Raw genomic sequence first — 27,296 nt, 5'->3', positions numbered from 1 at the left:
GTAATGACAACAAAATCGGGCGCAGTGATAGTTAAGTGTAAAAGCAAGCAAGATGTCTCAAGAACCAAAGACCTACTGACTGAAAAACTAGGTGAAGATTTTGAAGTGGTACAGGGAAAATGAATGCTCCCAAAATCAAAATTTTTGATATAGAAAGTGACATGAGCAAGGAAGAACTAATTGATGACATTTGTAATAGAAACAGCGCCTATTTCGATGGTGACTTTAAAATTATAGCTGACTTTACTAATAGTAAGAACAAACGTAGCTTAATTCTTGAAGTGTCTTCTAACATTTATCTCAGTGCGATGTCCAATAAAGTTACCTATGTTGGCCATAAGAGCTGTCGTGTCTTTGATGTTTTTGACTTGAGTATGTGCTTTCAATGTGGCCGGACCAATCATAGCCGCAAAAAATGTAACAATGAATCAGCTTGTCTAATTTGTGCTGGAAAGCATGACACTAGAGAATGCATCAGTACCATAAAATCATGTATAAACTGTGTTTATTACAATAAACATTTTAATAAAAACAACCCCACTGATCATGCGGCAACGGATATCAGCGCATGCGCATACCTCAAATTCAAATACAACAACATTGTGAAATCAACAGACTATCCTACAATGCCTCAGATTCCGACTCACTTTGGTAAAGTCCTTGAACCAAAGAGAGCATCAACTTAGAACATATAACATAATTTTCTCACCAAAAATTAAGAATAATAGTAATCAAGATTTGAATTGTATTATTGAGGATTCTGTAGATAATCTAGAATATTTAAACAAGAAGTTCGCTGTCAGTGACATTCTCATACTTCATATCAACATCAGAAGTCTCAATGCGAATTTTGAAAAACTTGAACTTTTGCTAAAAAGTCTAATATGTAAACCACATGTTATAGTTTGTAGTGAAACGTGGAATTTAATTGAACATAAATTATATTCAATAAATGGTTATAGCATACATTATAATCAAAGCAGTATAAATAAGGCAGATGGAGTAATAATGTATGTCTCAAATGCTCTAAAACACTCCACATCCGTAGATACTATCGGGCGTTGCAATTTTCTCTCTACATGTATAAGTATTAACAATAATTTAAATTTAAAGGTAACTGGAATGTACAGATGTCATGACATCCCTAAGGATGAATTTATTAACAATTTAAAAATACACATGGATACTAATTCTAAGATTAAAAATCATATATTAGTTGGAGACTTCAATATAAATTTAAATGATGTAGACTATCACTCAGATCTACTACTATCAAGCGTTTTAGATATGAATTATGTACCGTTTTTTAATAATACTACCAGGCCTTATAGTGAGGATGGATCATGTATAGATAATATGTTCGTTAAAACAAATATGCCCAACGTAAAATCAATTACGTATAAACAAATGATCTCTGATCATTATATTTTGTTTTTGTCATTAAATACGTATAAATTATTAAATTATAAAGAACCTAAGAATTATCTCAGTTATAAAATACTGGAAAAAAATAGTAAAAATGTACTTTGGGAAGACATATTAAATATACAGAATCCAAATATTGCTACTAATAGTCTCATAGCTAAAATACAAAATTTGATAAAAAATGCTCATGTAAAACCAAAACACAACAATCGTAAATTTAAACAGCGTAAAAATTGGATTACGATTGGCATTATGAAGTCATGTCGTACTAAAGAGAAGTTATATAATAAATGGAAAAAACATAAAGATAATATAGAACTAAAAACAAAATACAATACTTACTGTAAAAAACTGGACAAAGTTATAAAAATTGCTAAGTGTAATTATGAGAGTAATTTGATAAATAGTAAATCTAATTGTAGTAAAGACTTATGGAATTATGTAAATCATAAATTAGGCAAAAATGTAAAGGCATCTAAAGATATAGACTACTTAATCGAACATGATGTGAAGATCACTAACTCCGCGGAAATTGCTGATACTTTTGTAAATTTTTTTAGTAATGTGGGTATAGATTTAGCTGATAAAATGAAAAAAACAGATAACAGTACGGTTTATAATATAGAAAATAATGCTAAGTCAATTTTCTTTAAGCCAACTGATGAACAAGAAATTGAAATAGTAATTAGAAACCTAAAAGACAAAGCTGGGGGAGTTGATGGAATCAACACTAAAGTCTTAAAAATAATAAGTAAATTTATTAGTAAACCATTGGAATTTATCTTTAATAACTGTATGACTATAGGAATATGGCCGCATGGATTAAAATGTGCAGAAATCCTACCAATCCATAAATCAGGAGACAAATATAAAACTAATAACTATCGTCCAATATCCTTACTTTCTAATATAGCAAAAGTTTTTGAAAAAATTATACATAAACGAATTTATAACTTCATAACAGACTCAAAAATTATTGCGAAAAACCAATATGGCTTCTTAAAAAATAAAGGCACTAAGGATGCAATTGTAGCAATTACCAGTTTTATATACACTAATATTGATAAAAATAATTCAACAGTGATAGCTTTCCTGGATTTAGCAAAAGCTTTTGATACAGTAGATCACGCTTTATTGCTGGATAAATTATATAGATATGGAATCAGAGGAATCGCTGTTGATTTAATTCGTGACTACCTTAAAAACAGATATCAAGTTGTTAAAGTTAACGGGGTAAAAAGCAAATCATGTAAAGTGCAAATAGGGGTGCCGCAAGGTACAATCTTGGGACCACTGCTTTTTCTTCTATATATAAATGATATCTTTAAGGAACTACCTGAAAACTGTTTGGCAGCTTATGCAGACGATACAATAGTTAAATGTATAGGTAAATCTTGGGCGGAAGCTGAATCACAAATGAATGTGCAGTTAAGTTTAATAGGGAATTGGATGTGTAATAATTACTTAACTCTAAATGTTGGAAAAACTAACTATATAACTTTCGGTTCATATAAAGACAGTATTCCAGAAAGTTTTGAGTTAAAAATTTATGATAAGACCATTAAAAGAACTGATAATAGTAAATACTTAGGTATATATTTTGATAGTCACATGAGATGGGATATTCATATCAAAGAAGTCATAAAAAAAACTAGATATTTTCTATTTATATTCTCAAAGTTTAAAAATATTATGAACAAGAAAGCACTAAAAACAATTTATTACGCATTATTCGATAGTATAGTCAACTATGGAATAATTGCCTGGGGAGGTAGTTATAAGAATGTTACAAAATTGTTAATAAAAATACAAGATAAATTAATTAATCATTTATGTGATAAAAACGAGAGAACACCCGTACTGGGTATTAAAAAGAAGTTTATTTCTGAGTCACTATGTTATCATTATTCTGATTGTAGAGAGGTATTTAATGAATATAAAGGTAAGGCTAGAGCTAAACAGTTACAGTTACCAAAGATTAATAAAAATATATCTTACAAAGACTCGAAATATATAGCAATTAAATACTACAATATGTTACCGCTGAGTCTAAAGTTGTTAAATATTAAAAATAAAGCAAGCAAAAAGAAAATAACTGAGTGGATTGTAGACACTGATATTTAAAAATACTATGTTTTCTTTTGTTTTTCTATTATAAATGACATTTGTTATTAATACATTAGTACGTAATTATAATAAACTAATATTACCAGGCCTATGTACAGGTGTTTTGTAACAACTCTATAGGTGCATACTTTATATGTAATATGTACTTTGTATCCTGGGATAAATAAATAAATAAATAAATAAATAATCTTATATATTCAAAGTCCAAATTGGCACATATTCGGCAATACCCCATGTTTCTTGGCAACAAAAAAAAAAAATTGGATTGCATACATATGTTTAAAGTGCATTGATCTTATACGAGCTCTCATTTACACATAATAATTCGCTTATAGGTATACCCTATAACGCATACGAACACAAAAAAAAATAACAAATTAAATATTGCAATTTTCTAATAATTATAAAAATAAACAATACAATCGAGAAAAATAATAAATAAATACTGTAACAACGAAACACGCTATCTTATTGAACCCGATTTCAAAAACAACAAGTAAGGAAGGGCTAAGTTCGGATGTAACCGAACATTTTATACTCTCGCAAAGTCAAATGGTATACTCGTTTGAGATTTCTTTGTGGATTGACTGATATTTTCGGTAGAAGGTCAACTATAGGCACTGGGGTCCACATATTTAGTACCTAGGGGTTTGAACAGGTTTGGTTCGATTTAGACAATTTTTGGCCGCAAGGTGGCATACTTTAATTGCATTATTCACGCAAAGTTTTACCCCGATATAATCATTGTTACCTGATTTGCATAGTGGAAAGTGAAAGAATCAGATGGAATTGAAAATGGTGTTACATGGGAAGTAAGCGTGGTTGTAGTCCGATTTTCGCACTATGACATAGAAACATGAAAAAAACGTTATGCACCGAATTTGGTTGAAATCGGTTGAGCAGATCTCAAGATATGGGTTTTCACCTAAAAGTGGGCTGTGCCACGCCCACTGACTAATTTTGAACGCGGTTCCTATAAAGCCAATTTATACCATCTCAGAGATAAAATTTAATGTCTCTGGCGTGTTTAGTACTTGATTTATCGCGCTTTTAGTAGTTTTTAACAGTACCGTTATATGGGGAGTGGGCGGAGTTGCCACAGATTTCAACTATTTTCACACCGTCAATAGAAGTGCTAAAAACATTTGCTTCTAGTGAAGTTTGTTATTATAGCATTAGCGGTTTAGGAGATATGCACATTAAACCTATTAAAGGCGGGACCACGCCCACTTTTTAAAAAAAAAGTTTTAAGTGAAGATGCCCCTCCCTAATGTGATCCCGTGTACCAAATAACAGTCTTGTATCTTATTGCGGAGCTTAGTTATGGCAAGTTATTTGTTTTTGATTAATGGCGTTTTGTGGGCGTGGCAGTGGTCCGATTACGCCCATCTGCAATACCAACCGTCTCACGGTACCATGAAACATGTCTACCAAGTTTCATAAAGATATCTCAATTTTTACTCAAGTTAGAGCTTGCACGGACGGACAGACGGACGGACGGACAGACAGTCGCCCGGATTTCAACTCGTCTCTTCATCCTGATCATTTATATATATATAACCCTATATCTAACTCGATTAGTTTTAGGTGATACAAACAACCGTTAGGTGAACAAAACTATTACACTCTGTAGCAACAGGTTGCGAGAGTATATAAATAATAAACCGATTTACGAATTCTCTTATTTATATAAAAGAGAATACGCGTTACAATTACGAATTTCGCTTAAATTTAATCAGTTTACACTGAGAGAAATCATTTCATTAATTGAACTTATTTAAATGAACGCAGATTCTAAAGATTGTAAATCTATACAACTATCAAAAGTACCAAAAATGATTTCGAACGAAAAAAGTCCATGTACACCTGCAGAAGCTACACGCTCAAAGCAAGGTGCTACAAAACAAAAAAAGGGGGAAAGACATTACATAAAGTAAATTCATTGCTGAGAGTGACAGTTTAATAATATACTGCACTCGATTTTCATCTTCCCCGAAGTTAATAATTTCAAGATAATTCTGAATCGGCATTAGAAATCAAAAAGGAAAATCTCTACAATTTTTGGATACGTCTCCAAGCTTCATATGACGCCATAGTAGAATCTGACGACTCATATTTACCAGAAAATTTTAAGTCTTCGGCTTACGCCAAATATGAGAACTGCTTAGACCAGTTCGAAGAAACTAAAGCAATGATTTCCGATCAACTAAAGCTAATAAAAGCAATTGCACCTACTCCACATCAGCGAGTAGAGCTGCCACAAGTACAAAGTCAAGAGGCAAGTTCAGGCATCCAACTCAAGGTGCCCACATGTGATACAGAAATCTTTCATGGTGGTTATGAACAATGGCCGTCCTTCCGGGGCATGTTTACAGCCGTCGCACTAAATGACGATAAATTCAATTTGGCTTGGGAAGCTCTTAAATCTAGATATGAAAATTAGAGAATATTGGTCGATAATCAAGTAACGATACTAATGAACTTGCCTAAGATTCATAAGAAAACAAGTGAAGAGTTTATAAAACTGCAATCCACTGTTTCTAATTGCTTGTCGGATCTATCGACACAAAATATTCCCACAGACAGCTGGGACCCAATACTGGTAAATATATGCACCGCCGCTTTACCAGAAAAATCGTTACTTTTGTGGGAGCAATCGCTCTCATCTCGAAAAAAAATGCCCAACGTGGCAACAAATGTAAGACTTTTTAATAACCCAATACGAAATCGTCCAAGCCAGTAGCAACAGCAATTTAAATAGAAGCTTCTTCAAAAATCAAACGTTCACATCCGAACAGTACAAACAAACGTCATGCGAACTATGTACAGGACGGAGCACAAACTGCTTGTCACATGCGCATACACTTAAAGAGTGCGAAAGCAAATTTAATTGCGTTTATTGTCATGAACGACATCATTCTATGCTTCATAATAACAATTAATCCAGCTCACCCACAATCAGCGAAAATATGAAAAGAGCCACGGGTTTAGTTTCAACAACAAATCCCGAAAATTGCCAAGAAGCACCATGCTTCTCAAAGGCATTAAAGACTCAAACGCTACACAGCGAAAACCAAAGTAGGGTACTACTACCCACAGCGGTCGTCTCCATCGAACACCGAGGAGAACTGTTTAAACTTAGGGCCTTAATAGACCAGGGATCACAACGATCTTTCATAGCGTCTAGGGCACAAAATAGGCTACAACTGCCAACAAAACAAGCCAACTTTGAAATTACCCCCCAAGCGGATAGGAAAATTAAAACAGAAGCTATCGTCTTAAAGCAGCTAACAAATATGCTTCCAAGCTATCATATAAATAGCAAACATTGGAAAAAGGTTTCACACCCCCGCTCAAAAAGACATTCTTTTAGGCAGCGATCTCTTACCTCAGATAATACTCGAGGGTGTTGAGAAAATTTCAAACACACTATTGGCACAAAATACTATTTTCGGTTGGATCCTAATTGAACAAGTTACGGAACCAGTTACCACTATGACAACTCAAGTTGAGGAAGTCTCAAATGAATACCTCAATTCACAATTAAAAAATTTTTGGGAGTTAGAAGAACTTCCCCCAATTCCAATTACAACCCTAGAAGATCAGTATTGTGACGACTTTTACAAAGCCACAACTACTAGATCAGATAATGGTCGGTATGCCGTACGACTACCACTACAACAATAATTTCCCAACACAATCGCCTTAGGTCACTCTCGCACCTCTGCAATACAGCAGTTTCAAAGTATGGAAAAAAACCTACTTAAAAAAGACGAACTCAAACCAGTATATGATGGTGTGTTGGAAGAATACCTCCAGTTAGACTACATGGAGGAAGTAAGCCCATGCGAAAAAATCCCCAATGGCAAATACTACTCATTTTACTTGCCACATCATGCAGTAGTTAAGCCAGACAAAAAAACAACTAAAGTAAGAGTTGTCTTTAATGCATCAAGATGCACTAGCTCGGGGAATTCCCTAAATGATATCCTTTTACGAAACCCACGCTTCAACCAGAGTTAATGCTACTTATTTTAAATTGGCGTATATTCAAATATGTATTTAACGAAAATGTCGAAAAAATGTATAGACAAATAGTCGTACGTAAAGACGATCAGGATTTTCAGCAAATTATTTTTCGAAAATCCCCCAATAGTCCCCACGCGACTATAAATTAAGTTAAGTTAAGTTACCTTTGGCGTCAATTGTGCTCCATATCTAGCCATTCGAACACTGCACGGATTGGCAGAAAACACCAAATCAGAATTTCCTCTGGCAACCAAGGAGTTAAAACCACAAACGTATGTAGACGATATCTTGTCTGGAAGTCAGTCTTCCACAAGCATACGAGTCCCTATCACAAGTGGTACGAGCCCTCAAAACCGCAGGGTTTCCATTAAAAAAGATAACGGCGAACCACCCTAATATTTTAAAAAATATACCCAATGAAAATTTGTTAGATACTAATTTTCCTAAATTCGAAAAGGAAAGTACAACAAAAACTCTGGGGATCAAATGGTGTGCGATATCTGACCAGTTTTTATACACTACAGAGTCAATATCTACATTATCCGCCATAACGAAGCGACAAATTCTATCCTCTGTGGCAAAGCTTTTCGACCCCGCAGTGTGGCTTTCGCCAGTTATAATTCAAGCCAAAATCCTAATACAAGAGTTATGGGTAGATGGAACCGACTGGGACGAACAAGTAAAACCACTTCGTTTAGAAAAGTGGTCCCAGTTTGCGAGCAATCTAGTTAAGGCAACACTTCAAGCTCTTAAGCTGTAATTTTTTAGCTGTGTACATTTGTGTTTTTATTTTTAAAAATTCTTGAAGTTTAATTGATTTTTATTACCGTGTTAATACAAATTTTTAGTGATTAAACTCTCAGTTTCATGATAAGTATTATATGTTCTGTTTTGTGCGGTATTAAAAAGTATTAAAAAGTTTAAACTTTCCAATTTTTGGTGCCGAGTCAGCCTTTTGTTTTATTTTGTTTTATTTTATTCTATTTTCTCACTTTGTTTATCTTATTTACTTCTTTATTCACAGCAGTGTTGCGTTTAGCTTTTTATTTGTTACAGTGCTTCTAAAACTGCTCGCTATATTGCTTTTTCAAATTGTCTTGGTTTTAAACTTTGATACAAAAAAAAATAAATAAATAAAATAAAATTGTTTTTAATTGAGTTTATTATTATTAATATTTTATTAATACACTAATTTATTATTTATCTATTAAATTTTGTTCTACCTACTCTTTTATTTGATCTTCATTCTTGTGGTTTATTATGTCTTGTAACTTCCCCAATTGTAACATTAAAGGCGAGTCAGATCGCTACGTTTCATGCTGGCTTTGTGATGGGCTTGCCCATATTAAATGTGCTGGACTGACAGGTAGAATCTTAGATTCTATTTTCGACTGTAAGCGATTGCGTTGGTCCTGTTTAAATTGTAGATCTATTGAAATCGATCTATTTAAAGTTTATAGGGAGACACGCAATGGCTTTAACGAAATCGGTCGTGATCTTGTAACCCTCACTGAAAAATTTAGGCACTATGAAAAATTGTTCAAATCTTTTAAGTGCCTGAATGATTCTCACGAATCCTCTAAACCTGCTCCTAAGCGTAAACGTCCTTCCGATGAAGTAACACTTAGTTCTTCTGTACAGAAAAGAACGTATCCCAATGACCTAATAAATCTCTCTTCTCCTTGCCCTCAAGGTGATAAGCCGTCAACTTCCAAAGAGCTCAATTCCCCAAAAGCTCTATCTAATAGTAATAAGTGTCTCACAATTCCAGAGGCTCCTCCTATTAACTTAGTAGCATCAGTTAATAATTTGATAGTTATTCCACCTAAAAAGTCTATATTTATTTCGAGACTTGCCAAAGATACCTTGGTGGAGGACATTAAATCTTACATTTCGTCACGTTTAAAAATCGATGTCAAACTGAGGAAAACATTGTTAAATTACCAAAAGCAACCACCGATATAAAAAACTGATTGGTAGAATTTCGCTAAGCATTTATTATCAAAATGTTAGAAGTCTTAATACAAAATTAACCGACTTGTATTTGAACAGTTCCAATTTTAATTTCCATATAATTGGATTTACAGAAACTTGGTTAAAACCTCACATTTTTGGTCATGAGATTTTAAACAGCGAATTTCAAATTTTTAGATGTGATCGACTGAACAGAATCGGTGGAGGTGTTCTATTTGCCGTGCATTCCTCTATCCCATCTGAAAATATTCTTGTTCCAGGGACCGACTCATTTGAATTTAAATGTATTAGAGTATACGTTAATAGTTGCTTTATTTATTTAACCCTATCTTATATACCACCCCATTCGGACTTATCTGTATACATGCAGCATGCTTCTTTAATAAATAGTGCTACCTCGATGGCAAATAATGCAGATTCAATAATTGTATTAGGTGATTTCAATTTACCGTGTGCTTCGTGGAAACCTTTCGATGACTATATCGTGCCGATTTGCAATCGGTCATGTTTTAATGAATTTTTCGAAAAAATGTCCGAGTTGGGTCTGAACCAAATTAATTTGATTCCGAATAAATTTGGTAAATGCTTAGATTTAGTATACGTTGATACCTCTGCAAAGTGTTCCGTTATTCAGAGTAATCCTCTTGTTCTACCAGAGGACTCATATCATCCTGCTTTGGAAATATCTGTCGAAATCTCAGGCATTGTACGGGATAATAATCATCAAACTTCGTGCTTCTGTACTCGGTTTAACTTTGCAAAAGCTAATTTAAAAAAATTAAATACAGAACTCTCTACAATAACATGGCCTAATTATAATGGTGACATTGAATTGAGTGTCTCTCATTTTAATAACATTATTATGAAATTATTTGAAAAGTATGTTCCAATAGTAATTGTTAATAAAAGCAAAAGTATAAGTCCGTGGTTTTCGAAAGAGTTATATAAATTGAAAAACAGAAAAACTCGAGCCTTTAAACATTTTAAAAAAACCGGTTCACTTGTCGACTATTCTAAATATTCTCTATTGCGTCGACAATATTTTGACCTAAACAAAAAATGTTATAATAATTACTTAAATAAAGTAAAAAAAAATATTGTAAGTAATCCAAAATCGTTTTATGATTTCGTCAACTCCAAACGCAGGATATCCAAATTTCCGTCCGCAATGAAATACAAATCTATCATTTCAAGTGACAATGATATTATATCCAATATGTTTGCAGAATTTTTCAAGTCAAACTACTGTAATAATTCTTCCAAAACTTTTTCTTATCAGCAAGTGCTGTGTTCGAATACTTTAATTAACGCTCCAATTATTTCTGAAGAAGACGTCCTTTTTAATTTAAATAAGTTAAAACCATCTTTAAGTTATGGCCCAGCCATGATACCCTCATGCTTCCTAAAAAATAGTGCCAAATATATTTACTTGCCTTTGACAAGGATATTTAATTCCTCTCTTAAACACGGTATATTTCCTTCAATATGGAAACAGTCATTTATAATCCCTTTGCATAAAAGTGGATTTAGATCCAACATTGAAAACTATAGAGGTATCGCAAAACTATCAGTTATACCTAAACTTTTTGAAGCTATCATCACTGACCATATAACCTTTTCGATTTCTCCGTTAATTTCCTCATCTCAGCATGGATTTCGTAAAGGGAACTCGACTATAACAAACTTACTTGAATTTGTAAACCATGTATCATTGGGTTTTAGGGAACATAAGCATACGGATGTTATATACACAGACTTTAGCAAAGCTTTCGATAAAGTAAATATCTCGATTCTCATACATAAACTTGATCTGCTGGGCTTTCAGCCAAGATTCCTTCAATGGGTATCTTCCTATCTTTATAATAGAACACAACGAGTGATATTTGAGGATACACCTTCAGATACAATTAATGTTTCTTCTGGTGTTCCGCAAGGTAGTCATCTTGGCCCGATTCTGTTCTTGTTGTTTATTAACGATATCTCTTCAGTAATAGAATTCTCAAAGATTTTATTATACGCTGACGATGTAAAGCTTTTTAAATCATACACTTCAACTGAGGAAAGGTGTCTGTTGCAAACAGACTTAAACAATTTGGTTGCATGGTGTGAAAGAAATGATTTGCCATTGAATCTCAATAAATGTAAGACGATGTGCTTTTCCCGTAGATCTGTGCACCCCTCTTCTTATGTAATAAAACACCATATTCTAGAGCAAGTTTTAAACTATGTTGATTTGGGAGTTAATATGGACCCTAAGCTTAATTTCAGTCTTCATATTGATACCATGGTCTTGAAAGCAAAAGTTGTCCTCCGTTTTGTTAAACGTTGGTCTAAAGAATTTAGAGATCCTTATATTACTAAAACACTTTATACAACTTTGTTTAGACCTATATTGGAATATGGCTCTGTGGTATGGAACCCTAGCTACCAAATCCATTCTGAAAAGTTAGAGTCGGTTCAAACACAATTTTTACTTTTCGCCTTAGCGCATTTCCCATGGGATGCTAGGGTAAGTCTACCTCCATACACTAGTCGTTTAAAACTTATTAATTTACCTACAATTTCTAGTCGTAGGGAAATGCTTGGCATAACATTCTTAGTGAAACTTTTGAATGGAACTGTTTGCAGTTCTTTTCTCCTGTCTGAAATTAAATTTAATATCCCGGTTCGCCTTTCGAGACCTTTACTGCTAAAATCCTGTAGATCAAATTTTGAACTAAACGAGCCATTATGATCATATCGCCGTATATGTCATGATTTTAATTCTCATTCCAGCACATTTGACTTATCTGACTCACTTTTCAAAATTAACAAGTAAGGAAGGGCTAAGTTCGGATGTAACCGAACATTTTATACTCTCGCAAAGTCAAATGGTATACTCGTTTGAGATTTCTTTGTGGATTGACTGATATTTTCGGTAGAAGGTCAACTATAGGCACTGGGGTCCACATATTTAGTACTTAGGGGCTTGAACAGTTTTGGTTCGATTTAGACAATTTTTGGTCACAAGGTGGCATACTTTAAACGTATTATTCACGCAAAGTTTTACCCCGATATAATCATTGTTGCTTGATATGCATAGTGGAAACTGAAAGAATCAAGTGGTATTTAAAATGGTGTCATATGGAAAATAGGCGTGGTTGTAGTCCGATTTCGCCCGCACTATGACATAGAAACATGAAAAGAACGTTACGCACCGAATTTGGTTGAAATCGGTTAAGCAGATCTCAAGATATGGGTTTTCACCTAAAAGTGGGCTGTGCCACGCCCACTGTCTAATTTTGAACGCGGTTCCTATAAAGTCATCTTATACCATCTCAGAGATAAAATTTAATGTCTCTGGCGTGTTTAGTGCTTGATTTATCGCGCTTTTAGTAGTTTTTAACAGTACCGTTATATGGGGAGTGGGCGGAGTTGCCACCCGATTTCAACTATTTTCACACCGTCAATAGAAGTGCTAAAAACATTTGCTTCCAGTGAATTTTGTTATTATAGCATTAGCGGTTTAGGAGATATGCACATTAAACCTATTAGAGGCGGGACCACGCCCACTTTTTAAAAAAAAATTTTAACTGCAGATGCCCCTCCCTAATGTGATCCTGTGTACCAAATAACAGTCTTGTATCTTATTGCGGAGCTTAGTTATGGCAAGTTATTTGTTTTTGATTAATGGCGTTTTGTGGGCGCGGCAGTGGTCCGATTACGCCCATCTGCAATACCAACCGTCTCACGGTACCATGAAACATGTCTACCAAGTTTCATAAAGATATCTCAATTTTTACTCAAGTTAGAGCTTGCACGGACGGACGGACGGACAGACAGTCACCCGGATTTCAACTCGTCTCTTCATCCTGATCATTTATATATATATAACCCTATATCTAACTCGATTAATTTTAGGTGATACAAACAACCGTTAGGTGAACAAAACTATTATACTCTGTAGCAACAGGTTGCGAGAGTATAAAAAGACTATTGTTTTCTCTTAATAAATAAAAATGTAACAATTTATTATATCGTAACTTTAGATCTTAGCTGTTGAAATTTTTGTTTCTGTAGCTGAGCAGTTTTAGATCTCAACACTTAAAAAACTCTCTTGCCTCTTCTGACTCGGCTAATTCCGCACGTATGCGGATTGCGCCCCTCGCGTCGGTTGGGCTGGAGGAGGGTAATCGTTGGGTTATTATTATTATTAAATGATATCTCACAGATACAAATCCCACGATGGGTAAATTATGCCCCAGAGCACAAAGTCGAACTACACGGCGTCTGTGACGCTTCTGAAAAGGCATATTGCGCAACTATATATGTTCGCACACAAAGCGACACTGCGACCACAAGCCACTTACTAGTAGCAAAAGCAAGTGGCTTCTTTAAAAACAATAAGTCTACCACGACTTGAACTACGTGGAGTACTTCTACTAGCCAAAGTCGTGTCCATCGTATAAACGCATTTAAACATGACACAATATAAATTATATCTATGGTCCGATTCCGAAATTGTACTAGCCTGGTTAGAAAAACCACCACATGCATGGAAGACATATATTTTCAACCGACCGTTTCAAATACTTGACCTAGTAGGATCAGCCACTTGGCGACATGTAGCCAGTGCTGACAATCCTGCTAATCTAGGTACAAGAGGGTGCAAACCCCTACACATTGTCACCGCCACCCTGTGTTGGAATGGCCCCCGATGGTTAACAGAATCTCCCGATTCTTGGCCACAATATAATTGCCGAGAAAGTCGAAAAATCGACTTCTTTCACACAGCAGTGGAGGATACTGATATCCTTGAACGATTTTCAACGTTCTCCCGAGCCCTCTGAGTAATCGCATATATGTTAAAGTTCATAGAGCGACTTAAAATCAAAGTTAAGGGAGTTCCCTCAGAATATCCCCAATGCGATACATTGACGCACCTAGAGTTGCAAAAGGCAAAGGTCGCTCTAATCGCATCCACTCAAATGCGTTACTTCAGCCGCGATATAACACTATAAAGAGAATCAAACCCCATTGACAAAAGGAGTTCACTCTTAGTTCTTAACCCATTCCTAGACACGAAAGGTCTGCTTCGTGCGAATGGTCGGCTTGCCAATTCAAGCCTCACGTATAACGAACGCCACCCTCTAATCATACCAGAGAAATATCGACTTGCCACTTTACTCCTCAATTATATCCACTTTCTTATGCTCCATGCGGAACATCGCTTAATGCAACATATAGTCCGCCAAGAGTTCTATATTCCAAGACTTAAGCCTCAAATAAAAAAATGCATTTTCATGTGCAAGCTCTGCACTCTGCATAAGCACTTTGTCAGCACTTCCACCGGAACGCTGCAACTTCGCTCTGCCTTGCACAGTCGCAGGTGTGGATTTTCCTGGGCCTTTTCAAATAAAGGCGTCCATGCTAAGGTCGTCCACCATAATGAAAGGCAAAGTGGCTGTCTTTGTCTGTTTTACGACAAAAGCAGTGCACTTCGAGCTATGTACGAATCTGACTAAGGAGGCTTTTCTCGCGGCATTTGCTTGCTTCGTCGGACGACGCGGCTTCCCCTCAAAACTAATGAGCGATAACGGAAAAACCTTCATTGGAGGCCAAAGAGCCACAGAAAAACAGTTTGTGGATTTTATTAGACAGGTGTCACCTGAAATTGTTCTGAAGTATGCCCCCCAAGGCATTAATTGGCAGTTTATCCCCCCAAGCGCTCCTCATATGGGTGGTTTATGGGAATCAGCTGTAAAAAGCTTCAAATCCCATATGAAAAAAGTAGGTGGAAATCACAAATTCAATTATGAAGGATTCACCACCTTATTAATTCGAATTGAAGCCGTTATCAATTCACTGCTACTAACGACACTCTCGCAAGATCCCTCAGATCTCACAGCCTTACCTCCAGGGCACTTTCTAAAAGAAGCACCCATTCTGGCCATACTTGATCCAGGCTGGCGTCGCTATCCTTACAAAATAGATGGTAAAAAATTAAAATTCTCCATCCTGATTTCATCCGCCGATGGAAGGAGGAGTATATAAAGGACCTTCATAAAAGGTACCGCTGGAAAACTCCCGAAAAAGTGCCAAAGCTTGGAGATTTTTCTTTCCCCTACAGAATGGCGACTTGGTTGCATAGAGAAGCTTCATCATGGTTCCGACGGTCATATACGAGTAGTTCACCTCCGTATTCGAAACGGAACGCTAACCAGACCGCTCGTTAAACTGTGCTACCTGCCAATTTCAAATAATAGCGAAAACGCAAGTAGTAAACCATCCGTTCAATAAAATCTACAAGCAAAAATCAAAATATCCGTCTAATAACCGAAAACAGAAATAAACAACCACAATAATATGATATATTACAATCATATATACTAATAGAATAATGGGTAGACTAATACGATTACCAAACCAAATAAATTTGGTTACATATAGAAAGATATCCTTACTCTATACCATTGAGTCGTAACTAAACACGCCGTTTTCTCCATACAGGTAGATATAGATACAGAAATGCAATCGGCCATCAGTGTGCCTCGCCCTGGGGTTATGCCAACAGCGGTGCCCCGAACACCAGCCTCAACCGCACCGTCAACCACCGCTTGTAATGGTATTCGAGCATCCGCCGCCGTTCCGTCTCCACCAGAGGCGCCCCATCGCATCCGATGCCCCCTTTGTCGCCGTCCACACAGCTTGCAGCACTGTGGGGTCTTCAAGAGCATGTCGCCGACACAACGCCAGCAGGTTGCCCAGGCGCATGGGCATTGCCACAATTGTCTGGCACATACCCAAACGACGCAGGAATTCGACTCCGGGGCTTTGTGTCAAATGTGTGGCAGGCAGCATCACACGCTGCTTCACCGTACCCTGAGACGAGAGGTCAATCGGCAGCCTGTCCCACGCATCCGCGTCACAAACCGACCGCAGCAAACCAACCGTGTGGCACGTCGCCGAAGAACGGCACCCCGTCCTGAGTCCGATCCATGGCGATAACAAAACACAGCACCGACTAGGCGTAGGCCGCACTATCGTCGCACGTCCGGACTCAGCCACGTTGTGACAACATTGCAACAGCTAGGCTGAGCATTCGCCTAGTGGGGTCGGGATGGCTAAATGAGTTAAGCTTCCCGCCCCGAAAAACTCAACTACACCGCATAACACACCACTCACAAGACAACACTGGCACACACCCCACACCTGGAAACAGCAGAACACCCACACACCACACAACACATACAAATGCATTCCACTACTGGAAGCAGCCGCATACACACACACACACAACTTTCGTCGTTGATTTACGTGAATACCTGCCGGCGACGGCCTTACCTCACGGTGTTCCAAAACACAGCGTATCAATACAATGCGTTGATAAGCGCCCCAAACAATACGAGCTATTTGCAAGTATTTATTTGGATACCAGTGGCAGTGTGTCTGGGTCCACACTACCATCTTGGTATGATTCGAGGCCGATCTAAAACCTCTTCCGTTTTCGGGGACGGAACGCAGTTGCTTTTTGCAACTCTATTTTAGAACTGAAAAACAGTTAGGCTGAATTTTCAGTTCTTCCTGCATTTAGGCTTCAAACACATCCACCACGAATCTCCCCAAAGGGGCTATAACCCAATGAGCAGATGGGACCGAAGTGCAAGGGCTTTCTGCTCCCCGTGGTACCAGAAAGTCTCCGGTAAGACTGTGTAGCCGAACCTACTGCCAGTTGAGCAACCCATTACTCAATGGCTGGTGACATTTGTCGCTTGAACTTCAAATGTCTTTTTATTTGCGTTTTCATTTAAAGTCTATAATATCAGTTCAAGCTGAGTAATCTAGCACTATTTCTGACATACTATGCTGATATTACTGAGCAAGGTACATAATAACAGTCATAGTGCATTTGTCTTTTAGTCGCCTTTTACGACAGGCATGCCTTACGGCGGGTAAATTCTTACCCCTCCGCAGGGGGAACACACACACACACAGTAGGATCTCTACACAGCTCAACATACAAAACATCTGTCCTCGAAGCGGACAGCCCCTTTTCTCAGCGACTTTCGAGCAACAAACACCGAACTTTCTTTTGGAGCGCGTGTCACCTCATCTCTTTCTTCAACCATTTTTTATACTCTCGCAACTAGTTACATACATTTTTATTACCTCTCCACTGGTATGCGACCAGATGCAGATAATCTTTGTGTAATTATTTAAAATAAATAAACCTTGTGAACATTTTTAAAAAAAGGAAAAAAACATATAATCCGAATTTCATTTGAATATATGTGGAGTGAAAGTAGCAAGAAAGTGGTGGTATCAACCAAACTCTGGAATGATATTATTAAGAACAAGTAAGGAAGGGCTAAGTTCGGATGTAACCGAACATTTTATACTCTCGCAAAGTCAAATACTCGTTTGAGATTTCTTTGTGGATTGACTGATATTTTCGGTAGAAGGTCAACTATAGGCACTGGGGCCCACATATTTAGTACTTAGAGGCTTGAACAGTTTTGGTTCGATTTAGACAATTTTTGGCCGCAAGGTGGCATACTTTAATTGCATTATTCACGCAAAGTTTTACCCCGATATAATCATTGTTACCTGATTTGCATAGTGGAAAGTGAAAGAATCAGATGGAATTGAAAATGGTGTTACATGGGAAGTAAGCGTGGTTGTAGTCCGACGTCGCCCATTTTCGCACTATATACATAGAAACATGAGAAGAACGTTATGCACCGAATTTGGTTGAAATCGGTTGAGCAGATCTCAAGATATGGGTTTTCACCTAAAAGTGGGCTGTGCCACGCCCACTGTCTAATTTTGAACGCGGTTTCTATAAAGTCATCTTATACCATCTCAGAGATAAAATTTAATGTCTCTGGCGTGTTTAGTGCTTGATTTATCGCGCTTTTAGTAGTTTTTAACAGTACCGTTATATGGGGAGTGGGCGGAGTTGCCACCCGATTTCAACTATTTTCACACCGTCAATAGAAGTGCTAAAAACATTTGCTTCTAGTGAATTTTGTTATTATAGCATAAGCGGTTTAGGAGATATGCACATTAAACCTATTAGAGGCGGGACCACGCCCACTTAAAAAAAAAAAGTTTAAACTGCAGATGCCCCTCCCTAATGTGATCCTGTGTACCAAATAACAGTCTTGTATCTTATTGCGGAGCTTAGTTATGGCAAGTTATTTGTTTTTGATTAATGGCGTTTTGTGGGCGTGGCAGTGGTCCGATTACGCCCATCTGCAATACCAACCATCTTACGGTACCAAGAAACATGTCTACCAAGTTTCATAAAGATATCTCAATTTTTACTCAAGTTAGAGCTTGCACGGACGGACGGACGGACAGACAGTCACCCGGATTTCAACTCGTCTCTTCATCCTGATCATTTATATATATATAACCCTATATCTACCTCGATTAGTTTTAGGTGATACGAACAACCGTTAGGTGAACAAAACTATTATACTCTGTAGCAACAGGTTGCGAGAGTATAAAAATATATTTTTTTATGTAAGAAAGGTGAAAAATATTATATAAAAACATAACACTTTGTTCAAACATCTCCAAAACATTTAATTTTCAACTCTTTTGGCCAGAGTTTGGTTCACATTCTTACAAAATATGTTACTTTAGAAAGAAAAAATATGATTTCAGATCAAAACTGTGTCCTCCAGGAGTCCCTCCAGGTGGACACCACTTTCTAACTCCACTTCTTCCGGCGGAAATGCCATCGAAAAATTTAAAAGTGCAGTTCAAAATAGGAATAAACTACCTGAAACCGACTTTCCACCAGATTCAAATCGTATATTTTGGACAATATGTGATATTTTAATTAAATTAAGTGTAGATGTTTTTTTTTTAAATATAATCTGCTTTAGAATATATATGCAATTAGTCTAGACCTTGGTCTAAGCCTTATATCCCTAATATTATGTATATATATTTTCTGATGCTCTGGTAGACCTTTGCTTGATATAACCAATAAATTAAATTTAGACCCTATGGATTGAGTTTACATCTAGCTCATATATCTCAATTGAGTTAATTAGGTTGATTTTAAAATAAATATCTCGGACACGAAACAAAATGTAGTAATGAAACTAAGTATGTCTGTGACCTACGTTATAAATTAACGAGATACCAAACATGACTGTAATTCATTGACTGACACTGACCATCTATTAATGAATATTAAATTCTTAAATTTTAATACAAAGTTTTGCCTCCCCCTGCAAATTAGCAAACTTTGCCCTTCTTTACTTGTAAGCATTATATTAAACTTTATAATAAAAAATAATAATAATAAATTTTAAATAAAAAAAAACTAATTTTCAAGATTTGTTAGTAGTTTTATATACTATGTAGATTTTTTTCCTCAAAACAAATAAATATAACATTTGAAATTGTATTTTTTAAGCCGAAAACAAAGTGCAGTGAAACGTTAAATAATGGATAATTTAAAATAATTTGTTTCCAAATTGTATGCAATACATTTATATACATACATATGCATACTTATCTACAGGGTGGCTCACGAATCGTGCTACAAAAACAAACCGTAATAGCTTATTTCTGTGTGAGTAATCGACTTACTTTTTTTATTTGGCGGGATTTTTTTTAAATTTTTTAAAAATTAATGCTTGGGATACCAAAAAGAAGTTTTGGATAGTGCAGCGGTAGCATGCTTTGCAGTCTGTCATTTCCGTCCAAAGGGAATTCAGACGGGATTTTGGCGAAGCTCCCCGAGTAGATGGACCATTATGTGGTTGGTAAACATGTTTGCCGGATCTGGAAGTATCACAAGAAGACCGTACTCGATGCTCGTGTTCAAGAAACAATCGCGGATGTTGTGTCGTCAATTCAGGAAAATCCAACAGTTTCGAATCGCACCTTATCGGCGTAACTTGGATTTAGCAGACAGCCATTACAACGAATAATTCATAATGACTTAAACCTCTTTCCGTACAAAGTTCCAATAACAAGCCAGTTAAACACTCTATATTTGCCTATTCGCCTGGAATTTTGCCAAAAAATAATTGAAATGGCCGAAGAAATCGATAAATTGTATGTTTATTTCTGATGAGGCCCAGTTTGATCAAAACGGAAGTGTAAACAATCACAATTGCCGTATATGGAGTGAATCGAATCCAGAAATAATCCACGAGACAAAACTTCACCCAGAACGATTTACTGTGTTGTGCGCAGTTTCATCAAGGCGACAATACACCTTACGCCATACTTTTTTGAAAAAAAAACGGTGTAACAGTAATTATCAATAGGCACTGTTATTTAAAGATGTTGAATGAGGTGTACAAAACAAAACCCAGAAATTTTACTGAATTGAAGCAGTCCATTTAATTGATAATTGAAGCAATCCCGACTTCAATCCTTCAGGTCGCAATGAATAATTTTCTAATTAGGTGTCATTTACGGTCCATAATTTTTAAATATAATTTATTATATTAAATAAACAAAAATTTGCTATACAATAAAAAAAAGAATAAATGTAATGCATTGGTTAAAATAAAAAGTTATTACGGTTTTTTTTGTAGCGATTCGTGAGCCACCCTATACAAATATACTCGACACTACTGGACAGTTTCAGGAAAATTCTAACACACTCGCAGTTTTTCTTCAGTCTTTAATACAAGCTCATAGCAAAAATTATTTTGTTATTTTATTTAGCTAATATCTAGATATGCAACGAGCTGTGCTCTCTGCTTTAGCAGACGTATATTCCCATAGCAACAAATGGCTCATTCAAAATGTTTAATCTTAAATTATATTAATGGGTTAGTGGAAGTCAAAATCATCAAAAAGTCGATTTTTTGCACTTTCATAACATATAATATTGTCTGAAAATTTGAAGTAAGTCTGACAAACAATTTTCGAGTTATTCAATAATTAACAAAGGGTTCTCGGGAGCTCTCGAACGATCAGCAGCTGCAAGCGAACGGTTGTGAGTATAAAACTTCCAATGCGATTTTCTCCAAATTATGTTTTCTAAACTGGTAACCACTGTAGCTCGAGACACCTCAGTAGATTTCAATGAAATGCATGATTTTGGAAAACATTAAAAACTTATGCCTCATCGAAGGATTTTTGTGTTTTTAATTTCGGTTTTTTATATACAATTAATTAACTGTTGGTTTTACCCCGAAAATCTGGAAAAAAATTTCATTACTTTTCCATTACTTTTAAAATTATTAATTTTTTTTTAATTTCTATCAACTAAATTGTCTCTGACTAAACCTAACCCCCTAAAGATTTGCTGTGCAATAAGTATATGTAAAGACTGTGGTGAAAAGAATCTTAAAGATATGTGGTGCTATAAGTATTTGTAAAAACTGTGGTGAAGATCCCCTTAAAAGATTTGTGGTGCAATAAGTATATGTAAAAACTGTACTGAAGAGTTCAGCAATGCGAGTGCGCAAATATTTTATAAATATATTGTACAGAGTTTACACACGCGCATACATATACAAAGTTCACAGTATAATTGAGTTAAAAAATAAAGTTATAATAAACTTAAATTACGGTATGCTATTTGAATAAGATATTTATTAAATGTTTTCTACTGCAAAACATGTATATGTTATTAAAATGCTAAATATAATAAATGGGCTCATTATTATTGCCGATATAATTATTTATTTAATATTATTAATTGTACAAAATTAAAATATAACGAACGATTTATTCACCTACGAGTACTAAAACTATTGTTTTGTATAAAATCAAATTTATCTTTTATTTAGTTGCATTTTTTACACCTCTTGGGTATTTTTGATTTACAGGTGATTGAGGTTAGCAAGAGATAGACAAACTTTCTCCCTGACAGTATGCTTCATAGTTAAACTTGAAACTTGATTTGGCTATTATATCACATTTAACCTATTCAAATTCAATACTTTCTTCTACTTCCGGAGGTTTTAGGTATTTTCCTTTGCGGTTGATTTTGTGCACACTGGTGCGATCCTTTTTATCAAATTAATGATTAAGACAATATTTTGTAAATCAATTAAGAGTGTTGGAAATACACGACAATGACTCCAACACACTTCGAAATATTTGCTACAGTGGTTGAACCAAAGACACAGTACATGACCTGCAGTCATCTAACTTAGCCCTATAGAAAATCTTTCTATTTTTTACATTTAAAAAAATTATGAATAGTATTTGTTTTCGTTGAGTTTTGAAATAACATATTGTAGCCAATAATGAACAGAAGATACTTGATAAGGATTATATGTTAATTTATTTTGCTATAACCGATTATCTAAAACAAAAAATAATTTATTTCTTTATCAAAAATAAAACTTCATAAAATAATAGTTTTTACTAAGATATAGCTAATCTTCCTATTTATAGATATCTTACCAAATCTTTTGAGTAAACCATCAATATAAGCATTGCATGCTTTGTGATCATTTGCAAGAATCCATTGAATACGTGGTACATGTAGTAGTGTATATGCCAACCGAATGAGTTCAGGTATCTGCTCTCGTCTAGGATACGTGGGCGTCACGAAATATATCATAGGTAAAGATTCATAATCACGGAGTGCACGGTCGTGAACAAAAACTCGACGGTCAATAAAGACCTCGTTGCAAACTAGATAAGACTCGTTAAACCGAGCGTGCACTGTCTCATCTTTAATATATAAAAAATATAATTATTGATCCAACTGTGGACAACATTTTGTTTATAAATAATTAATAATAAAATTGTTTAATAAGTTAATTTCAAATATTTTCTCATAATTATTTTCCATCCTTATGAAATTATAGAGAGGAGGTGTTCAGTTCATTCTTCTATTCCATATATACAGAATTATTTGAATTTAAAAATTAAAAAAAATATTTAATGTTGTGTATTTTAATTATTTGCATATATTGAGCTATTTTAGGGATAAGTAATCTAAACTGGTAATTTTACCAGAAACTTTAAACGTGTTTTTCTCGAAGCTACTTTTTTCAAAAAACTTTTAATAATTTCTAACGGCCTACTCAGCCAATTTACTTTAAATTTTGTGTGAGACTTCTCTATATATGTTTCCATCGTACCAATTATGCTTTTTTAACTCAGAAAAGTCAAAACATGTATTATTTTTATCGTACATCAATAATTTGTCGGCAATTTTTTCAGTTTCTTTATGTAGTACGGTAGCAGTACTTGTCTAGATAATTTTGAGTTTTCAATTTTCACTGTTTTATATCTTGTAACCGAACTTTTCGTACTCTCGCATATTTCAAATATTATTTTATATTAAAATCTGTGGCGTAAAAATTCACCGTTTATTATTCGACAAAATTATAATCATATTTGGTATATTTCTATCTTATATTCTTACATCGACTTATTTAGTTTCATTACTAAATTTTGCTTCTTGTTCGAGATATTTATGGTATATTAAAATCAGCATAATTAACTGCAATAAGAAATACGAATAAACGGCTTAAAGTCAGTTGGTCCTTGTCTTGAATTTGAATTTTGTTTCCATTTTTCTTTTGCATTCGCAATTATTAAGACAGAACATACGAGCAAATCTTCGATAAATTTGTAAGCTGGCAATTTTTTATTGAGTTTTCCTTCTTTTTTAGAACAGTGTTTGGTATGGCCCACTTTTGCATAAGCATTATGTTTTGTATGTATATGTTTTTTATTCTTAAGAACTATTGTATCAATTGACATTACTTAAAACAGTAAAAAAGAACTACGTAGCTTAAAATATAATAGGACCCCATGAATGCGATAGCTGTATCAAAAATCAATTTATACACGGAGTGGCCAATTTTGAAGTGGAAGTGTGAAAATCTTATATTAGGCATATGAGAGGTAGGGGTAGTATTGACCTGTTTTTGTCTATTTTTTGGCAATACAACATACTATTAACAGAATGGAAGTTTGAAAATTTTGTGATCAGTTAGAAGCGGGCTAAAGCAAGTTTTCAAACGATTTTAGTCACAAAAATGCACCATTATAAGAAAAATACATCCACTTAATTTTAGTAAGATAGCTCACATATTGGCCGATATATGCGGTATGAAGTAAAAAAGAAGTTTGAAAATATTTCGATAAGGTATATGGGGCTAAGGGAAGTATTGACCCGATTCAATCCTATTTTAGCATACAGGCATATTATTATCAGAAAGAGACTTTCTCCGAATCGCAATAATATTTCTCACAGATTAATAGTTAGTTCCGGTAAATAGTTAACACCAGGCACTACGCTCCTCTTATTCGACAACTGGGGGCTTTAACAGTTATGGTCCTATTTTGACAATTTTTAGACATGAGATGGTATACCTCAAAGGCAAAGTTTTAAAAGTTTTTGTGCAAAGTTTTGTCTCAACATATTCTTTGGTGCTTAGTAGCCTGATTTACGAAAGTGATTTATTTTTAATGTTACTGTGTTTGCTTGAGGGTCTAGATGAAGGGAAAAATAGCTAAAAAAAATCACAATATTTATTTAGAAAAAAAAACAGGTATCAATTTTGATACTTCAGGCATTAACACCATAAAGAAATCAATATTCAATATGCTCTCAATATCTTCTGGTCGCATTTTTGATAAATTTCTATAATAAAATAAAAATAAAAGTAATCCCAACACCAAGCTATGCAGAAAAATAATGAATCGGAAGTTCAAAAAATTTTTATAGCTAAAGAATTAGTAGGTAGGTTTTATGTAGGGCGGAATGCCTGAAGTATTAAAATTGATACTCACAAATATGTCAGATAAAATAAAACAATAATGACATTTGATTTTTTTTTTAAATTTCGTTGGAAAGAATATTATACAACAGTAAACAGCCTTATACAACAGCCAACCAATAAAAAAAAACTAATAGTAATGTGAACATTCGGTTTAAAAGATTGGTATCAAAATTGAAACTCTAGGTTATTAAGGGTTAATTTGTATCATGGAAAGTGTAAGAATCATATGGAATTTAAAATTATGTTATATGGGAAGTATACGTAGTACCTATCCGATTTCGCTCATTTTCTCACTATTACATGGCAATGTATAATCTTATGTACTAAATTTGGTTTAAATTAGTGGAGATGTGTGATTTCACCTAGATGTGGGGGATACCACGCCCATCGTCAAATTTTGACATCGGCTCCTATAAAACCTTCTTGTACCATCCCGGGGGTAAAATTTTATGTCTCTGACGCATTTAGTTATTGATTTATCGCCGATTTATTCTGTGGTTCATATAATTTGAATGGTTTAGGAGATATATACTTTAAACTTATTAAGGGACAGAGCCACGCGCAGTTTTTAAAAAAATGTTAAACCATAGATGCCCCAAGTGCAATTCGTTGTACTGAATAACAGCCTTGTATAATATTGCGGAGCTTCGTTGTGACACTTTATTCGTTTTCGATTAATTGCGTTTTGAGGACGTGGCCCATCCACAATACCAAACTTCTTATGATACTAAGGGACATGTGTAAATGCAAAACAATTCATCCTAATTAACTCAAATGATATATATTGTCGACTCAGCAACAACACCTAACAGCAAAAAAAGGTCATCTTAAATTTTAGCAAAACTTTTTATAAAAACTTGAAATCTAAGCTGTCGCTCGGAATTTAAGCACGCCGAAACCATATGACAAACACCCCTTGTAGAAAAATTGAAACCAGAATTCCATAGTCAACGGAAGTTATGCAAATGTGGAAAAATTAACACAGTTCAAATGCAATTGCCCTAAAAAGAACCAAGCGGAAGCGTTGAAAGTATGGTTTTAAATCTTACCCAATGTATGACACAATTTTTGTCTACAATACAATAGTTTTAATCAACGCACAAAATTAAATGCTGCAAACTTTTTTAAGTAAAAAATGAGCGAACTAAATATTTGTATTTGGAGTGCTAACGGTGTTAACCAGCACAAATAGGCGATTATTAGATTTATAAATGAAAAAACTATAGATGTAATGTTATTATCGGAAATACATCTAAGAAATAAGAACAATTTTTATACCCGATTTTAGACTCTATCCTACAAATCACCAAGATGGAAAGCGGCATGGTGGAGCAGCAGTGTTGGTTAGATCGATTAAACCACCATGCTTTAGAATCTCATGCTACAGCCCAGTTACAAGCAATAACATAACGTTTAAAAAATCGCAGTAGTGACATAAACCTGTTGGTTATATACTGCCCACCTCGTTTCAAAATTATACAGATTGCCAATTTTTAGACTTCTTTGGCTATATCTCCCGGTAAGCCGACATACTGGCCCAGTGAACGAAACAAAATACAAGATTTAATTGATTTTACTGTAGTTGAAAATATAGACAGATCGCTTATAACTGTTTATACATGTACTGACTTATCTTCTGATCATTCTCCTGTGCTAACAAAAATACGCGAACAACCCTCGGTTGTATCGCTAAAAGTGGGTTTAACATCCCATAGAATGAGCTGGTTAAAATATAAAATATATATTAGTAACCACATTAATATTGATTTCAGAATAAACTCAGAAAGAGATATTGACCAAAGCATAACCGAATTAAATGTAATAATAACTAGAGCCTGCTGTCTTAGCAACACCAAACCAAACTTATAAGCCGCCTGGTCTCAGAAGAATCAAAAATGTTGAAATAGAAAAGCTTGTAAGTGAAAAAAAGCGAGCTCGGCGTGAATGGCAAGTAAATCGCTCTGCTAATACTCAGCTGTACTTGAAGGATTCTGTACCTAAACTAAGTAAAGCGCTAAAGTGTGC

The 27,296-nt window shown here is 35.0% G+C and overlaps 1 protein-coding gene across 3 annotated transcripts in view; it reads right to left on the bottom strand.

Moving 5' to 3' along the window:
* The window catches only part of GlcAT-S (Glucuronyltransferase S), a 61,195-nt gene that overhangs the window by 11,450 nt on the left and 22,449 nt on the right, over positions 1-27,296 (bottom strand). For all 3 annotated transcript variants that reach the window (XM_036356787.2, XM_036356786.2, XM_070106665.1), the window contains exon 2: positions 22,933-23,205. In XM_036356787.2, the coding sequence (XP_036212680.1) occupies positions 22,933-23,205 (273 nt within the window). The remainder of the gene's footprint in view (positions 1-22,932; positions 23,206-27,296) is intronic.

The sequence above is a fragment of the Bactrocera oleae genome, chromosome 3 (genome assembly GCF_042242935.1).
Source record: "Bactrocera oleae isolate idBacOlea1 chromosome 3, idBacOlea1, whole genome shotgun sequence".
In the NCBI taxonomy this organism is placed as follows: domain Eukaryota; kingdom Metazoa; phylum Arthropoda; class Insecta; order Diptera; family Tephritidae; genus Bactrocera; species Bactrocera oleae.
The sequence above is the reverse complement of the archived record's forward strand: the minus strand, read 5'-3'. Positions and strand labels throughout refer to the sequence as shown.